The sequence below is a fragment of the Bubalus bubalis genome, chromosome 22 (assembly GCF_019923935.1).
Source record: "Bubalus bubalis isolate 160015118507 breed Murrah chromosome 22, NDDB_SH_1, whole genome shotgun sequence".
NCBI classification, from domain to species: Eukaryota; Metazoa; Chordata; class Mammalia; order Artiodactyla; family Bovidae; genus Bubalus; species Bubalus bubalis.
Window position 1 is genome coordinate 15,177,817 of NC_059178.1, and position 16,179 is coordinate 15,193,995.

The 16,179-nt window shown below is 39.4% G+C and overlaps 1 protein-coding gene across 1 annotated transcript in view; it reads left to right on the forward strand.

Annotated features, from left to right (window-relative positions):
* The window catches only part of SKOR2 (SKI family transcriptional corepressor 2), a 41,733-nt gene that overhangs the window by 7,511 nt on the left and 18,043 nt on the right, over window positions 1-16,179 (forward strand). The window contains exons 4-5 of the mRNA XM_025273424.3: window positions 9,731-9,796; window positions 10,178-10,276. Of these exons, the coding sequence (XP_025129209.2) occupies window positions 9,731-9,796; window positions 10,178-10,276 (165 nt within the window). The remainder of the gene's footprint in view (window positions 1-9,730; window positions 9,797-10,177; window positions 10,277-16,179) is intronic.

Sequence of the window (16,179 nt, forward strand, 5' to 3'; positions counted from 1 at the left end):
ATAAAATTCCTCAGTGCCTGGAACTCAGGGCAGCACAGTCAATAGTTACGTTGGTAATAACACCTAGTCATACTATTGATCTATCACGAGTCCCTCCCTCACAATAATTAATTTGATACAGATTCCCAGAGAAACTTGTTCCACATTGATTTTCCATATTACAATTTCATTCTCACATTATTCAGGGAAGCATGTAGGTAGTAGGTTATATCATATTATTATTATCCTGTATTGAATGGGAGACAGGTGGGACACGAAAGGGATGAAAATATATTATTGAAATGAACAAATGTTTGGGGGAAGAATATATTTTTTAAAATTTATCTTGGAGTCACGAGAATTTCATGCTCATGGTTCCTTTGCCGAAAGTGTTAGGGAGTTTGGGCTTTTGTAGGACTTGCTGTACTTTTGGCTGTCCGTGCTTGTAGGACAGATCAGCTCATGATCTTCACAATGGAATGCACATTGGAGAAAATCCCAAAATGGTCACTCAGTTGACCTGTGTGTACATGCTCATTTGCTCAGTCATGTCCAAATCTGCAACCGTATGGACTGCAGCTCACCACGCTCCTCTGTTCATAAAATTGTTCAGGCAAGATATACTGGAGTGGGTTGCCATTTCCTCCTCCAAGGGATCTTCCTGACCCAGGGATCAAGCCCGCGTCTCTTGCATCTCCTGCACTGGCAGATGGATTCTTTACCACTGAGCCACTTGGGAGGCCCCAGTTGGCCTGTTTTGGTATTAAGGTACTTACTTAGGATCAAACTCCAAGAAAACATTAATTTAGCAAAGTGTCGAAAATCCAGATGAACCAAAAAACATTATGAAGTCTTGTGATGAATTGCTTTGGAGTGGTAGCAATAGACTGCTTTATCTAGAATGCCTTGCTGGTGAATGGAGTTATTTTTCCCCATGTAACGACTGTTAACTTCCACATGTATATGATAGCATTCACTTGTTTATTTACTCAATTACTCCCCAAATATTTCAGAACACCTGCTGTTCAGTTCAGTCGCGCAGCCGTGTCCGACTCTCTGTGACCCCCATGGACTGCAGCACGCCAGGCTTCCCTTCCATCACCAACTCCCAGAGCTTACTCAAACTCAGGTGCATTGAGTCAGTGATGCCATCCAACCATCTCATCCTCTGTCATCCCCTTCTCTTCCCAACTTCAATCTTTCCCAGCATCAAAGTCTTTTCAGATGAGTCAGTTCTTCTCATCAGGTGGCCAAAGTATTGGCGTTTCAGCTGTAGCATCAGTCCTTCCAATGAATATTCAGGACTGATTTCCTTTAGGATGGACTGGTTGGCTCTCCTTGCAGTCCAAGGGACTCTCGGGAGTCTTCTCCAACACCACAGTTCAAAAGCATCAATTCTTCGGCGCTCAGCTTTCTTTATAGTCCAACTCTCACATCCATACGTGACTGCTAGAAGTACCATAGCTTTGACTAGATGGACCTTTGTTGGCAAAGTAATGTCTCTGCTTTTTAATAAGCTGTCTGGGTCGGTCATAACTTTTCTTCCAAGGAGCAAGCATCTTTTAACACCTACTGTATGCTAGCTATTTCTCCAGGCTCTAGAGATTCAGAGGTAGAATCAATACCAGTCCCTGCTCTCAAGTTACTTTCAATAAAAAAGAGGAAATGTATGAGCTGTAAGACAGTATGAATACTGTAGTAATCTAAAACAATATAACATCCAATAAGATTTATATAGCCGTATGTCTCTTTAGCCAGTGTTTAATTCAATCATCATTATTGGATAATATCAGTATTTTATTTCTGTGCATATACAGTATAACATAGAATAATGAAATGTCTTTTTAAACTACCTAACAAGTCAGTATGCAATTTTTTATTTTTACATGAATTTTTCACTCCCATGACAATCATAATTATAGTTTATCAGGAAATTTCTGGCCTTTTTCTAAACATAAAGATAAAGACTTGCTTCAATATGTCCCTAATACAGATTCAGTTTAGCAACAATATTTAGTTCTAGTTTGTTTTTTTAGTTCACCATTTTAATTAAGTTTGGCCTTTGTTCCACCTTTCAGCCCACTTGGTAACTGTTGAATGAAAGTGAGTGTTAGTTGCTCAATCGTGTCTGACTCTTTGCGACCCCATGGACTGTAGCCCACCAGGCTTCTCTGTCCATGGAATTCTCCAGGCAAGAATACTGGAGTAGGTAGCCATTCCCTTCTCCAGGGGATCTTCCCAACCAAGGGATCAAACCTGGGTCTCCTGCATTGCAGTTGGATTCTTTACCAGCTGAGCCACCACGGAAGCCCCTGGTAACTGTTACTTTTCAGCAATTTCAAAGAAATTACATTTTTTAAAGATTTTTTAAAATCCTTCCTATTAGTGGTCATTAACCTTACTGATAGCAGATATTATACTTCTTTGTAATTAGAGGGACCAAACAAAGTTTTAAGCAGCCAAAATCACCCAGAATCCAGAACCTTTATCTATAGGGCTCTTTAAAATAAGACCCATGGCTTTAAAGCCAAGTAATATAAGATTAGGGGGATGCCAGCTTGGTCAAAATATTACCTACTCAAAAGTATAAATGACAGCATTTTGCTTGCAATCCCAGAGTCAAGTTTTGCATATCCTTTTTGAATAACTTCAGTGAAGTTAAGTGATTTGAAATTGAATGCAGTGGGGTAAGCCGGTGAGACAGCTGAAAGCTACTGCAGGTCAAAGAAATCACGTGAAGTGCAGTCATCCTTGATTTCAATCCCCTTCATTGTGTAGAAACGCCAGCACCATTGGACTCTCAGCGTGGCTGCATCTTGTTATATGTATAGAAGTTTTAAAATCAATTTGATTTTCACTGGTATGATTCTCTAGTGTACTTAATATGCTATGGACAGATTCCTGAGAATAGTAAGAAGGAGTTACACTTCTCATGAATATATAGCGGATGAGGCATTCTGATTTATTATTCCATTCTATTTTAAAACACGCTTATGATTTTTTTTTTTAATGAAAGAAGAAGAAAATTTCTAAAAAGCGTAGACTGGTAGATCTGAGTTTTAATTCTCTCACCTACTAGATGACTTTGGGTAAGCCTTTGACTACTTTGAGTCTTAGTTTATACACCTCTAAATTACTACCAACATTTTTATGAACAATGACTTGAGGTATTTAAATATATGTATTTGAAATAAACTAATCCTCATATTTCGGATGTAAATTTCTTTTTATTTATGGAAACATTTTCTTTTTGTGGCTTTTAATAAGATATATGAAACTCAAGGAGACCAAGAAGGACAATTTAAAACTCTTCAGAAAAAGATTAAAAATAGCATTAATTGACAAGTTCTAGAACTCAAGAGAATTCTAAATGAACTCACAATTCATTAATCAAAAAAATTTGATATGTTGATTCAAGAAGCAATGTGTATGCAACTCACGATAAATTTTGATCACAAACTATAAACCCACCGATATTAATCTTGCTCTTGTTCATTCTTTTTGGTTAATGGAATTAATATTTAGTTAGCTCATTTTGTAGCATACCCTCTCCAGTGGTATTGATTTTCTTTTCTCTTCTGTTCTGTGACCTCACTACAGTGCCAAAAGTCACAGGGGAGGAGTTTAATGTAGACTTTAACACCAAGAAATTAACACAAGTCCACGTCCCACTGATAGAGGAGAAAATTACTTAACCTTGCTTTCTGTGTAATTGATTTTTTAATACCTTAATGCAAAATGTTCTTAAAAACCTCTCTAAACCATACATTGTGCTAAATCTTGATTATTGTTCAAAGAACCAGTTATATAAATTGTAGATTAACTTTGACCCCATCCAAATTGTACCTCTAAGATAGATTGTTAGGGAAACAAAAAATTAACTTCCAGAAGTCTTAGCGTCAGATTATAAAACTAAGGTTAATTATGAAAATTCAGTGTTTCTTCTCAAGTAAAACATACATAAGAAGAGTCTCTCAATCAATAGATACCAAGCCTGTGCTGGGGCTGCCAGGAGGCAGAGGGCGGGACCTCAGCCCAGCCCAGAGAGCATGACAGTGCCCCGGAAACTGTGTGCAGACAAGAAGCTTTGCGTAAACATCTTGCCTTCTCTTCCAGGGTCCGCTCCCCTGCACCAGAACACATGTGGTAGCACATGAGTCCCCATGAATGACAAAAACATGTGGATGAAATTTTTTATTCCTCATCCAAATGTTAGAATGCATGTGTATCTCATGTATAGACACAGCCCCAAACCGAAATAGTTGCATTGACTAAATTTACTCTTCAGTGTGCATTTTCTGAAATGTATTTTCTCCAAATGTTTTTCATCAGTTGTTGTCAACAGCCATCCTGGGGGAACAGAGAGGACCTTTCAAAGACAAGCAACTTGCTAACCCCTGGGGTTGCTGGCTGGGGTAATGCCACTGAGTGCTGTTTGCAGGCTCAAAGGAGACTTTAAAAGGGAGACAGCCAAGATAAGGAGTAGAAAACAGTGGGGTTGAAAGAAGGAAGGAGGATGTGTTTCCATAGGAGGGATTGGCAAAAGCCAACAATTTTATTCTTCATCCAAATGTCAGGCATTTTACATTGTACCCTATGTACTTAGATGCCCTGTACACATGCAGGATACAAGACTTAAATGATCTTATTTATTGAATTTAAGTTTAGCTTGAGAACATAATATATTTTTAATCAACTTTTCCTCCCATCTCACAGCCACCAACAAACAGAACAGGTTATCTGACCTACTCATTTGGCTCTTCAAATTAAATGAGCTCTAAAAAATGTAAGATTTTTTTTTTTTTTTTTTTGCAGTTGGAGGCCACAGCAGACATGGATCTGAATTAGCATTTTCATGTCTTGGTTAACATTCAGTGCTATAGTTTTGTTTGTCCCTGGAAGAAATTTTCCAAATGTCAGATAGAAATAGAAATTGAAATAATCACAAACTTCTCCAGTAAACTGAAAATAGAGAGTAAAGCTTAGACTGTACAATGGATCAAAATATGCTTTTTTGGTCTGTAGGAATGAGTTAGTGCTTGAAAAACATTATGATAATTGGAGTTTTACAGTAACATTAATTTGTATTTCTTTCAGACACCAGATTGGATTAAACAAATTACAGGCTTTTGTGGAATGTACCTGTACCCTTCCCTAGAGCAGAGGCATTGGGGGTTACCTGTAGGGCAGGATTCCTCTGCCTTCAGAAAGCAGATTTTCTAGCTGTGGAAGACCAAACTAGCATAGGAAAGAGTCACTGCCACTTGGGGGACTTCTGATATTGGATGGACTAGTGGGGGTGCAGCTTAGGCAAGAGAAACCACCTAAAACAGCCAGCAGATGTAGGAAATAAAAGGCTGCCTTGGGGAGAGGGTTTGTGCTTAGTGACAGAGAAATTCAGGTTCGTGGAGCTGGATGGGACAGGGTCACTGGAGAACCTGGAGTGGATCATGCAGTGTAGACCGCATGCAGGGTCTGTAAGCAGAGGTGTGCCATGGTGTTTAACAGAAAGTCATTACCATTTGTGCCTTGAAATGTAGCCCTGGTCAATCTATTGGCTTTTTTAAGGTTTTTTTCCCCTCTTTGGATACTCCAGTTCCCCCTTCATCTGCTATTTACTGCTCATGCCTGCTTTGGCATGGCGAATTCTCACATCCATCTCTCTTGTATTTCCAAATTCTGATGGCTGTGTGAGTGAGGGCAGAACCAAGGGTCGGGTGGAAATGTGGGACTGCCTGGTCCCAGAGGACCCTGGAGAGACCAGGGAAGCAGGAACCATGTGGCTCCGGGCTCTCTGGGCTCCACTGCACTCAGCAGAAGTGGAGTTTCTCTGATGTGCGATTGCGCTCTCTCTACCCTCCTGGGGCGAACAGGCTTCACAGGCAGTGCCACGGATGTGCGTTTGTGTAGGCTCATCCGGAGCCGCGGCTCTTCATCGCGTCCATCCACAGGATGGATTTTATGCCTGAATTATCCATCATTCTCCAACTTTAAGCTGTTTTCAACCATTTTCTTTATAATTAAGATCTCATGCCCCCCTCCACCCTGGCCTTTGTGTAACTTTTTTATCTTTTTTAAGGGGGACTATAATGGGAAGATAGTAAGCATTTTAGTTTTGGGATGTCTCCAAACCCATTCATTAATTTTGGAAAATTAAAATGCATTTAACCGATGGAATAGGTATAAAAATGGGAAGCTCATCATCAACTAAATCTCATTTATTTAATCTAGTATTAGACTGCTTGCTTTTCTTTTAACCAGATGGAAAACATTAGCAGTAGTAGTGAACAAACATATCCAGGCTCCCGGAGGTCATTTTTAACCACGATTAAGAATCTGGTTTTCACAGATTAGTAATATACAAAAGGCAACGGTCCAGTAAAGGATACACAAAAGGCAGCTGACGCTTCTATGCTTCTTATTTACCTAACACTGACCCACTTTTAAAAACTTTGTAAGTGAGACATTTGAACCTTCTGAACTCAAAATTGGCAGATTTTCCTGAGAAGCTGTAGCAAAATATCTGTTTAAAGTAGACACTGATGTAAAATGTTATTAAAACCTCCACAAAATGGATGAAAGTTTATTATAAATGTTACCAGTAGATTTGCCTGTTACTTATTTAGTTTTCATTTACTACCTATTTGTTTAATGTTTCATAGATAAGTAAACTTACTAACTGTGAAGTGGAAAAGATATACATTTTTACATATATTAATTTTTGAAATTAATTATCTAGTTGAAATGTAATATAAGGTAAATAGTCCACAAAATACATTAATAGATCCAAAAGAAACTGATAAGCAAATGGCTTCTAGAGTTGCTTATTCAGAAACTATCTCATTTAAATCATGTGTTGAGTGGCTGGGGAAGTTGTAAAATGATGGAATCTCACTGTGTTCTGTAGATGGGTACAGAAACATGTGCACGCTCATTTCATTTCTTGTTCAACCTCAATATGTAAATATGAAACATCTATGAGTTTAACTGGTTAGCTGACTCTAAAGTAAACGTAGGCAAAGTGGCACATAATATGAATTTATCTTCATTTTTAAATACCATTTTTCTTGGTTTATGGGGCTTCCCAGGTGGCACTAATGGCCAGTACAGGAAATGTAAGAGCCGTGGGTTCATCCCACGGTGGGGAAGTTCCCCTGGAGGAGAACATTGCAACTCACTCCAGTTTTCTTGCCTGCAGATTTCCATGGACAGAGGAGCCTGGTGAGCAACAGTGCATAGGGTTACAAAGAGTCAGACATGACTGAACCAACTTAGCACGCACACATGCATTCTTGATTTATGTCTGTATGATTTGTGGTCAACCTTCATGTTACTCTTCTTTTAGTGTTAGTTGCTCAGTCATGTCCAACTCTTTGTGACCTGGTGGACTGTAGCCCACCAGGCTTCCTCTATCCATGGAATCCTCCAGGCAAGAATACTGGAATGGATTGCCATTTCCTTCTGCAGGGGATCTTCCCGACTCAGGGATCAAACCTGGGTCTCCTGCACTGCAGACAGATTCTTTACCATTTGAGCCACCAGGGAAGACTTTCTTTTAGATAATAGTAATTTATAGGAATTATGTTGAGATGTGTATGTAAAATGCTTCGCAGATATTTTCTCATCATTTTACCATATGGAGAAGAAAGCCAAAGTATTAATATTCAAAAGTCCATAAGAGAGGTAATGTCCAAGATGAGAGTGAGAATGAGTTTGTGCATATATGATCTAGATGGTACAGAAAATGGCTGCCATTAAGGAATTCAGGTATGCCCTGGATATTATTAACAATGGGGAGCCAGGGGAAGTGCCTTCCCGTAACTGTGCACATGCTTGTGAACATTTGTGTATTTGTATTTACATATGCACACATGCTCATCTGCACACACATACTCCTGACAGTCATCAGGTAAGCTATAGCATCACTGCTTATAATATCATGTTGAAGATTTCTCTGTCTGTCCTTGATACTATAGGCTGCTGCTTTGGGAAGAAATTCTGCTTTCCTCTTTGCAGAAATGTTTACCTTCACAGTGAAGTTCTCCAGTATTCCTGCAGGTGCCCAGGACCACTTCCATTCTATTTCTTGCTGAGCAGGGAAAATTAAAAAACAATGAGAAGAGAACTGAAATGATCCATCTGGTCTGTGCTATAATTTAGAATTCATGACCGCCCAGGGTCCCTTTCAGTGACAGCTGGAAAGACTTTATTGAATACCTAGCATGTGACCGGCACTGCGCTAGGCACTGGCCATATAGAAAGACGGAGCACCTCCTTCCAAATAGTACGCTGCCTACTAGGTGCAGAAGGCTGCAAGGAGACAGCACCAAGGACACAGAAGCGCTAACCCGAGAGAGAGACGAGGGGGATTCAAGAAGCCGCCTCAGAGCACATTTGCTGGACTGCCACCTCTCTTTAGAGGAAAATGGAAAGCTTAATTAAATTATTTGGATAATTGCCTATAGCAAGTTGAGAGTTTTTAAAAATTTTGATAGTTGAATGATTACATTTCTTTGCTTATGTTTTCTGGATTATATAGACTCAATTTATGACTTAGCTATACACTTTCTTGTCTCGCTATCATTCTAGTTAGCCCCTGCAAAATAGTTAAGAACAACAATCTAAGCTCTATCCATAATATAGTTTGTATGGTTGAAGATGAGTAGCTAAGAAATTATCATGGTTAAGAAATTATCATGGTTAAGAAATTATCATCAGTAAGCATGTGATTGTTAGAAAGTAACATGACTTATTTCACACCTCTCACTTAGGTTGATTTCCTCTTAAACAACCTATCAATTATTAGGAAACCGCTTCCCTGGTGGCCCAAAGGGTAAAGAATCTGCCTGCAATTTGGTTCGATCCCTAGGTTGGGAAGATCCCCTGGAGAAGGGAAAGGCTACCCACTCCAGTATTCTTGCCTAGAGAATTCCATGGACAGAGGAGCCTGGTGGGCTACACAGTCCATGCAGTTTCAAGGAGTGGGGGCTTCCGAGGTGGCACTAGTGGTAAAGAACCTGCCTGCCAGTGCAGAAGATGTAAGAGACACGGGTTTGATCCCTGGGTTGGGAAGATCCCCTGGAGGAAGTCGTGGCAACCCACGCCAGCATTCTTGCCTAGAGAATACCCATGGACAGAGTAGCCTAGTGGGCTACAGTCCATGGGGTCACAAAGAGTTGGACACAACTGAAGCCACCTAGCACACGCACACACACGCACACACCAGGCTCATATATTCTCTCCCAGGGACAGCTAAAGACACCTCCCACTTCTTCTTCACTGTCCATTTTGGTGACCCAAGAAGAATGAAGGCTTCTTCTTCTGGTCTTTGGGGCCTTCAAATTAACAGCAAGCTTCTTCACTTCTAGAAACAGAGGAACTCTGATCAGATTTCTACCAGAAATGTCGACTATTCAACTTCCTCTTTTGCTGTTCTAACAGTTAGCATTGTTGTAAAGACTGGGTGGTGATGGGGGACGGGAGAGGGTGACATGGAGAGTCTGCTTTCATGGAGCCACTATTGTGGTGTAGGTGGACTCTGACCTCATATCTGTCACTCCCCCCACAAACCCCGCCCCGCCGTGGTTTAGGGGAAGGATACACGAGCAAATGAGGACAACATTGGGCTCTGAGGATTTCCACTTTGAAGTTACATTAAATACACTATTTTGTAGATAGATAGAACGTGAAAGTACAAACTTGCAGAAAATAGTCTACACAAAATTAATATTTTTTCCTCCTTTTTTACAAGGTGAACACACACAGGAGACGAATTCACCTCATTCACTCAAAAAGGATGTAGAAAATATGGGGAAAGGTAAAGAAAAGTTTTAATTCTGTAGAACTTCTCTTAGCTTTATAAAACTAAAGAGATAATAGGAGGATATATTTGCTCTACACCATATTTTAAGCTTGACAAGCAACATATGAATAATATATGGACCATTGGGTGGATATAATTGAGATTAATGCATACATATCAATCAATACATGACACTGTAATATAATACTTTAAAATAATATATTACATTGATTTATATTCATGGATTTCTGCACAAAATCTATCCTATGTCTATGCAACACTTTTTAAACTAGTAAAATATTTTGTCTTATAATAATAAATTGCCATATGTAACAGTTCTCTGGAGAGTTATTTGTAAAGATTAGTAAAAATGACTCTTCTTTTTTTCTTTATTAGAAGAACTTCAGAAGGTTTTATTTGAACAAATAGATTTACGGAGACGACTCGAACAAGAATTCCAAGTGTTAAAAGGAAATACATCTTTCCCAGTATTCAGTAAGAAATCACTTTTATTTCATTGCATTATGATATTGATAACATTTTTATTAGTCAGTGTAAGTACGTGTGATGTCTTTAGTATTTGGAGATTTTAGCCTGTTATTTATTTTATCAGCTCACAGATAAAATTTCTTATAAGAACTTTTCTTTGTTTATTAATTGTATTGGTAGATATGTGTTTGTGCATATATCTAGTATACATTTAAAACATGTATGCAAATATATCCTTAAATATATAGATATATTTAAATAGATATATTAATATTTTTAAAACAAAAGAACTACTCAAGTATTTTTTTCTCTAAGGTAGGAAAAACAAAAGAACAGTTAATTCCTTTTCTCAGATAGTGCTAGAGAGCTGCATGGTACTTGAAATACGAAGATTTAAAATTTAACAATCCACTATACTTATATTTTATTAATTAAAATTAGTATAATTTTAGTAGTTTGGGATTCTCCATCCATATTTAGCATTAAAATTTCATTCCAGATTTATTGGCAAAAGAAATTATGGCATAAAAACCTTGGTTCTGCTCCCAGAGTCCTAGAATTTCAGAAAGACCTAAGATGGGTATCCAGATTTCTAAAATTCTCCAGTCATGTTCTGAATCAGTCTTAGATAAGTACTGCTGCTGCTACTGCTGCTAAGTCGCTTCAGTCGTATTCGACTCTGTGTGACCCCATAGACAGCAGCCCACCAGGCTCCCCTGTCCCTGGGATTCTCCAGGCAAGAACACTGGGTTGGCCAAAAAGTTCATCCATGACCCAGTACATCACAGTAGTGTTTTCAAACTTTTTGAAGTTTCATTTAGTCATATTCCTTTCTCCAGAGAGAGGAAAGTGGGAAATAAAATAATATGTAAACACATTTTAAATTATATACATTTAATTTTTTTCTGAGACACTTTGAGCATGTCATTACCCTTTGTTTATTAAACCAGAAATCAGAAAACTCATGTTGATAATTCCTGGGCAAGAGTCACAGGCAAATATCTGGAAAGAGACTTTTCAGTAATGGTGGCAATTTTAATAGTAGGAACACAAAGGTCTACCAGAGCTTCTCAAATGTGGTCGTCAGCACAACTGAAAGACTTGCCCTCTTGGGTAGCAGTTTTGAACAGTACTGGGTTCCTGGTAACATGTCAGACTAAGTTGCACCAGAATGTTTAGCAGGGATAAAAATGAAGAGGGCTCATGGTGGAAGAGAGTACCGGCCACAAGGAACAGCAGAGTTGGCCAAGTCTGGGCTCTGTCAGTACCCACAAGGGAGGTTTGGAGCTCATGATGATACGTGAGTATTTTGAATTTGAAGAATGCCTCCTGTGGCTTAGAATAAGATCAAAGGGAGGAGAACGACCAATAGCTCTTGATAGTGTGTTAGGATCATGACATTGGTAGTGCTAAGAAAAAGAGGAACATAGTAAAATATCTTTGAGACCTTAAAAACCAGGTACTTCCAAATAATCCAGGATTCCCTAATTTCTAAAACTGTGCCTTAAGATACACTGTACAGATCCTTGCAGCAGTGAGCAGAGACTGAGTGATTTGAGTCCCCTCTAAGCCAATGTTTATCTAATTGTTGAGTTTGTGATCCAGCAGACTGGATCCAGACCCCAGTGAATCCCCAGAGTGTCTGCCTAACTCCCTATGAAGCCAGGATAGCCATAATTTTTACCACTAATAAAAGTTGATGAACTGTTTTAAGGAATTGGGACTTCCCTGGCAGTACAGTGGTTAAGACTCTACTTCCACTGCATGGGGCGTGAGTTCAATCCCTGGTCAGGGAACTAAGATCCTACATGCCATGACGCAGCCAGGGAAAAACAAAATCATTTTAAGAAATTAAGTAATTTGTACATTTCTCACTAGTTATCATAAACATGCAGATGTTTCTGTTTTTTCAAAAGTTGGGATCCCAGTTTCCATTCAGACCCCTCATTCATCCTTTTGTTGTGAATTAAGATGATTCCTCTATGTTGCCATGAAACACTTAGATTAAAAAACAACAGAAAAGTTTTACTCTTTTTTATCTGCAGTGTACTCCACTGACCAAGGAAGTGATGTGGGTACCCAAGTTTGAATAATGCGTGGTTTAGACCCACCACAAAGAGGCAGTTAATTTCACACCAGTGAAAATAGCAAATGCCCATTATGTGCTTGTTAACTAAACGTGAGAGGCCATGAGGCTGGCAGACAGATTTAGCTTCGCTCAGGTGGAAAGGGGAGGACGGAACTACTAAAGCCACATCAGAAGGAAGCAGCGAGGAAACCCAACCAGAGCGTTTTACTAGGAGGTGGATTTAGTCAGGACACTTCAAATCTAATTCCCTTAGAACACTGGGGACTTAGGCCAAGTTATCACCTGTAACTTAACGATTCCAGGCTCAAAATCCCCTGAGCTACTTTGTGGCTCTGCCACTTCCTGGTTGTAGGACCTTGGAAACTGGAACATGGGCCAGATAATCCTGGTCTCATAGAAAGATGAAGACTACATGAGAGGATCCACGTTAAAGTCCGAGAACATCCCTAGTGCAGGATAAGTGCTTGATAGCATCATCAGTGACAGTGATGGTGATGAGGAAGCAGGAGGAGGAAGAGGATATTATTCATTAGCATTGAGTTCTTGAAAAGCATTTCCAGAATACAGAGTATGGTGGTTAGTAGCTGGGTCTCCAGGTTTGAACGCTGACTTCTCCACAGAGTAACCTTAGACAAATTTTTACTTGACCTCTTTTTCAGCTGTATAACAATACTGCTACCCACTTTGTGGCATTGCAGAGAGGATTAAAATGTATAAAGTGTTTAGCATAGTGACTGATCTGTAGTAATGTAAGTCGTTGTTACTATTACCATTTTAAGTATAATACTTATGTTCCTACAGGGGCATTATTGTAAAGCAGCTGATATTAGAAAGCAGAACTTCTAGAGCTTTATCGGGCAGTAGTTATAGAGGATGGGACAGGCAGCAAAACTGGTTTTGACACAAGACAATTCTGTTTAGTTGTCCAACTGAGCAGACAAGCGAAGAGAAGTCAGGAGGGGGTCCTAAGGAAAGGTGGGAGAAATGTAATCTAGAATCGAGTAGAAATAAGAGTTGGAGGAAATGGATGAAGAGGAGCTTCACCTCTGTCAAGGTCACTGAAGTGACAGTAGAACAGCTGGTCCCACATCCTGCAGCGACATCCTGTGTGTAATTAGAGAGAGGCCCTGCCCCCAGCATGCCAGTGGACTCTCCCACTAAGGACCAGTCTGATCACTGTTGCAGCTGCAAATCCAGTAGTCACTTTTTCCTGACACCGTATCTGCCTTCCCTGGTGAATCTCTCCTTCCTCCCTTCTCCTCCAGCACCCGGCACCTTCCTCTATTACAGCATTCAGGCCTTTGCTGTTGTTTTTCAGTCATTTTACTCGCTTGCCACTAGCCATCAGTGTAACCTCAGAGCCTAGCCCTGACCTGGGACCTGCCAAAAGCCTGCTGGATGAAGTCACCAGTGGAGAAGGCCCTTACCCTTTCTCTCTCTCTCTCTTTCTCTCTCTCTCTCTCTCTCTCTCTCTCTCTCTCTCATGTCTCTGCTGCAGGGTGTAACCCTGGGTCCTTACCTGCCTTTCCCACTCCAGCTCTTTCTGCTTGCTGCCATTAGCCCAGCCTTCCTAAAAATCTACCTTTGATGCCACATCTTCCATGCACTATAGTGATTCTCTCTTGCTGATCATATTGCAACTAATCTGACTCCTGACTGGCTTCTAAAACCCTCCGTAATCGCCCCACTCACCCTGCTTATTTCTCCTTCCCCTGTTCAGCTCGTTACCCCATGGACAGCCCTCACCCCTCATTTTCCACCTCTGCACCCCTAGTTTCTCTAGTTCCTCGTCTAGGTGCTCCTCATCATTTGGAACATAGCTCAAGTCCCACCACCTCCAGGAAGCCTTCCCGCTCTTGCAGTACGCACGCTTTGCTGAAGTCCTAGTTCCACTGGTGTTTTGTGTTAACTCCTCACTGACTCTTTCACCCTCCACCTGACAGTGTTGTAAATAAGTTCAGGATAGAGTCTTTGTTGTTGCCCACCCAGCAAATTGTGGGCATAGAGTGTACTCTCAATCAATGGTTGATGTAAGTTTTGGTGTCATATTCAAAGAGATTAAAGCTCATAATGAAGATGAGATTGGATCACTAATAAAGGAAATTAGTGAGGACTCATGAATTGAGTCCTTGGATTTGCAGATATAACGACAAATTCATGGCACTGAGAGAACCAGGTAGAAAGGCCAGTGGTTTACAACAAGGGAGGCCTAATGACTGAGGCTTTGTGAAAAACTTAACTGGTAGGTGTTAATCATGTCATCGGTTTAGATTTTTATGTAAAAATCTGTTTTCCAAGTTCCTTTTAAGATTACTTCTTAAAAGACCCAACTATATTTCATCTGTCTGAATATGGTCATCCCATATTTCACCTGTGACTGTTACTAGATTCATTCTATGATCAGTAGAATCATAGAATTCTTCTTTGCTCACTCTTTGTATAGTGTCCTCTGGAGAAGGAGGGAAGGGAGTTTCTAAAACATGGTACGGATCAAAAGTCTCTATTAAAAGCAGTGACAACAAAATGAAGACTGTGTAAATGAATAAGCCCCCAAAGCTTATTGCTTGATAAGTAGGCTTTACTGGGGGAATTAGATCTACCGTATGAGTCCTCGTCTTATTTCTAGTGCCAGGAATGTAGGCTGGATACTTCTTGTTGCCATTTGAAAGACGCTTTGGCTTTTCAGACTGTCCATGTTTGTGGAACACAGGTGTTGCCGCTGTGTTTGGCTGGCAGACTGCCTTGGTGCTTTTTCTGCCACCTCCTTTTATGCTGTCATCTTCCCCAAATAGTTGGGCTCTAAGTAATTCTTGTTAGAGAGATAAGCTTACTGATTTTTTCATCTCCAGTTAAATTGTGCCTTCACCGCCTTGGAACATAGCAAACTTTTTAGTTTTTTTCTTTTGCCAGTTAGCGATCTTTATATCTCCGAATTTATGCTTGTTGTAGAAAAGTTTAAGTATGCAGAAATATAAAAGAAAGAAAATAAAAATCACCCATAATCTTGTCACCTAGAGAAAACCAATGTCAACATTTTAGAGTTTCAGCCTTTCTAATGCATATTAAATCATTTTTTAAACAAAATAAAATATTACACACACTATTTTTTTAACCTTCCTTTTTCCCACTTAACATGAACTTCTTTTCTTGACCACCCAGCAGTCTATAAATGTGGTCTTATATTGGACATTAAAGTTTATCCAAGTTTTAGACATCATTGTTACTAAATCTTTGCACAAATCCATGATCATTTTCTTAGGATAAACTCCTAAAGAATTGCTGTGTCAAAGATATGATCTTTTCAAAGCTCTTGATGCAAAATTTTATGTTGCTTTCCCAAAAGGTTGAGTTCATATTCCCATCCTTGAAACACCACGTATCATCTTTTCTTTAGATCTTTGGTAACTTAAATGGAAAAAGTGGTTCCCCATATTATTTCCTTTTCTTTCATTGCTGGGGATATTGAACACTTCACCTGTATCTGCCATCTTTGTACGTGTTGTGAATGCCATAGTCTTTCCTCATATTTCTTTTGATGTGTTCATTTTCTTATGGTTTGTGTGATCTCTGTACATACTAAAGTATTAATTCTGTATCATCTTGCAAATTTTTTTTTGCTTCAATTCATTTTAAAATGTTGACTTTGGTGTTTTGTGTTCACGTTTGTTGTCACATCAAAGCTTTAAATTTTTATCTAATCAAATCTATCAGTCTTTCTGGCTTGCTTTTTGTCTTTGACATCTTTCCTCACTCCACTTCTATAAAAATATTCACCATTTTTCTATCACTTTAATGGCTTTTTTTTTTCATTTTAATTTAA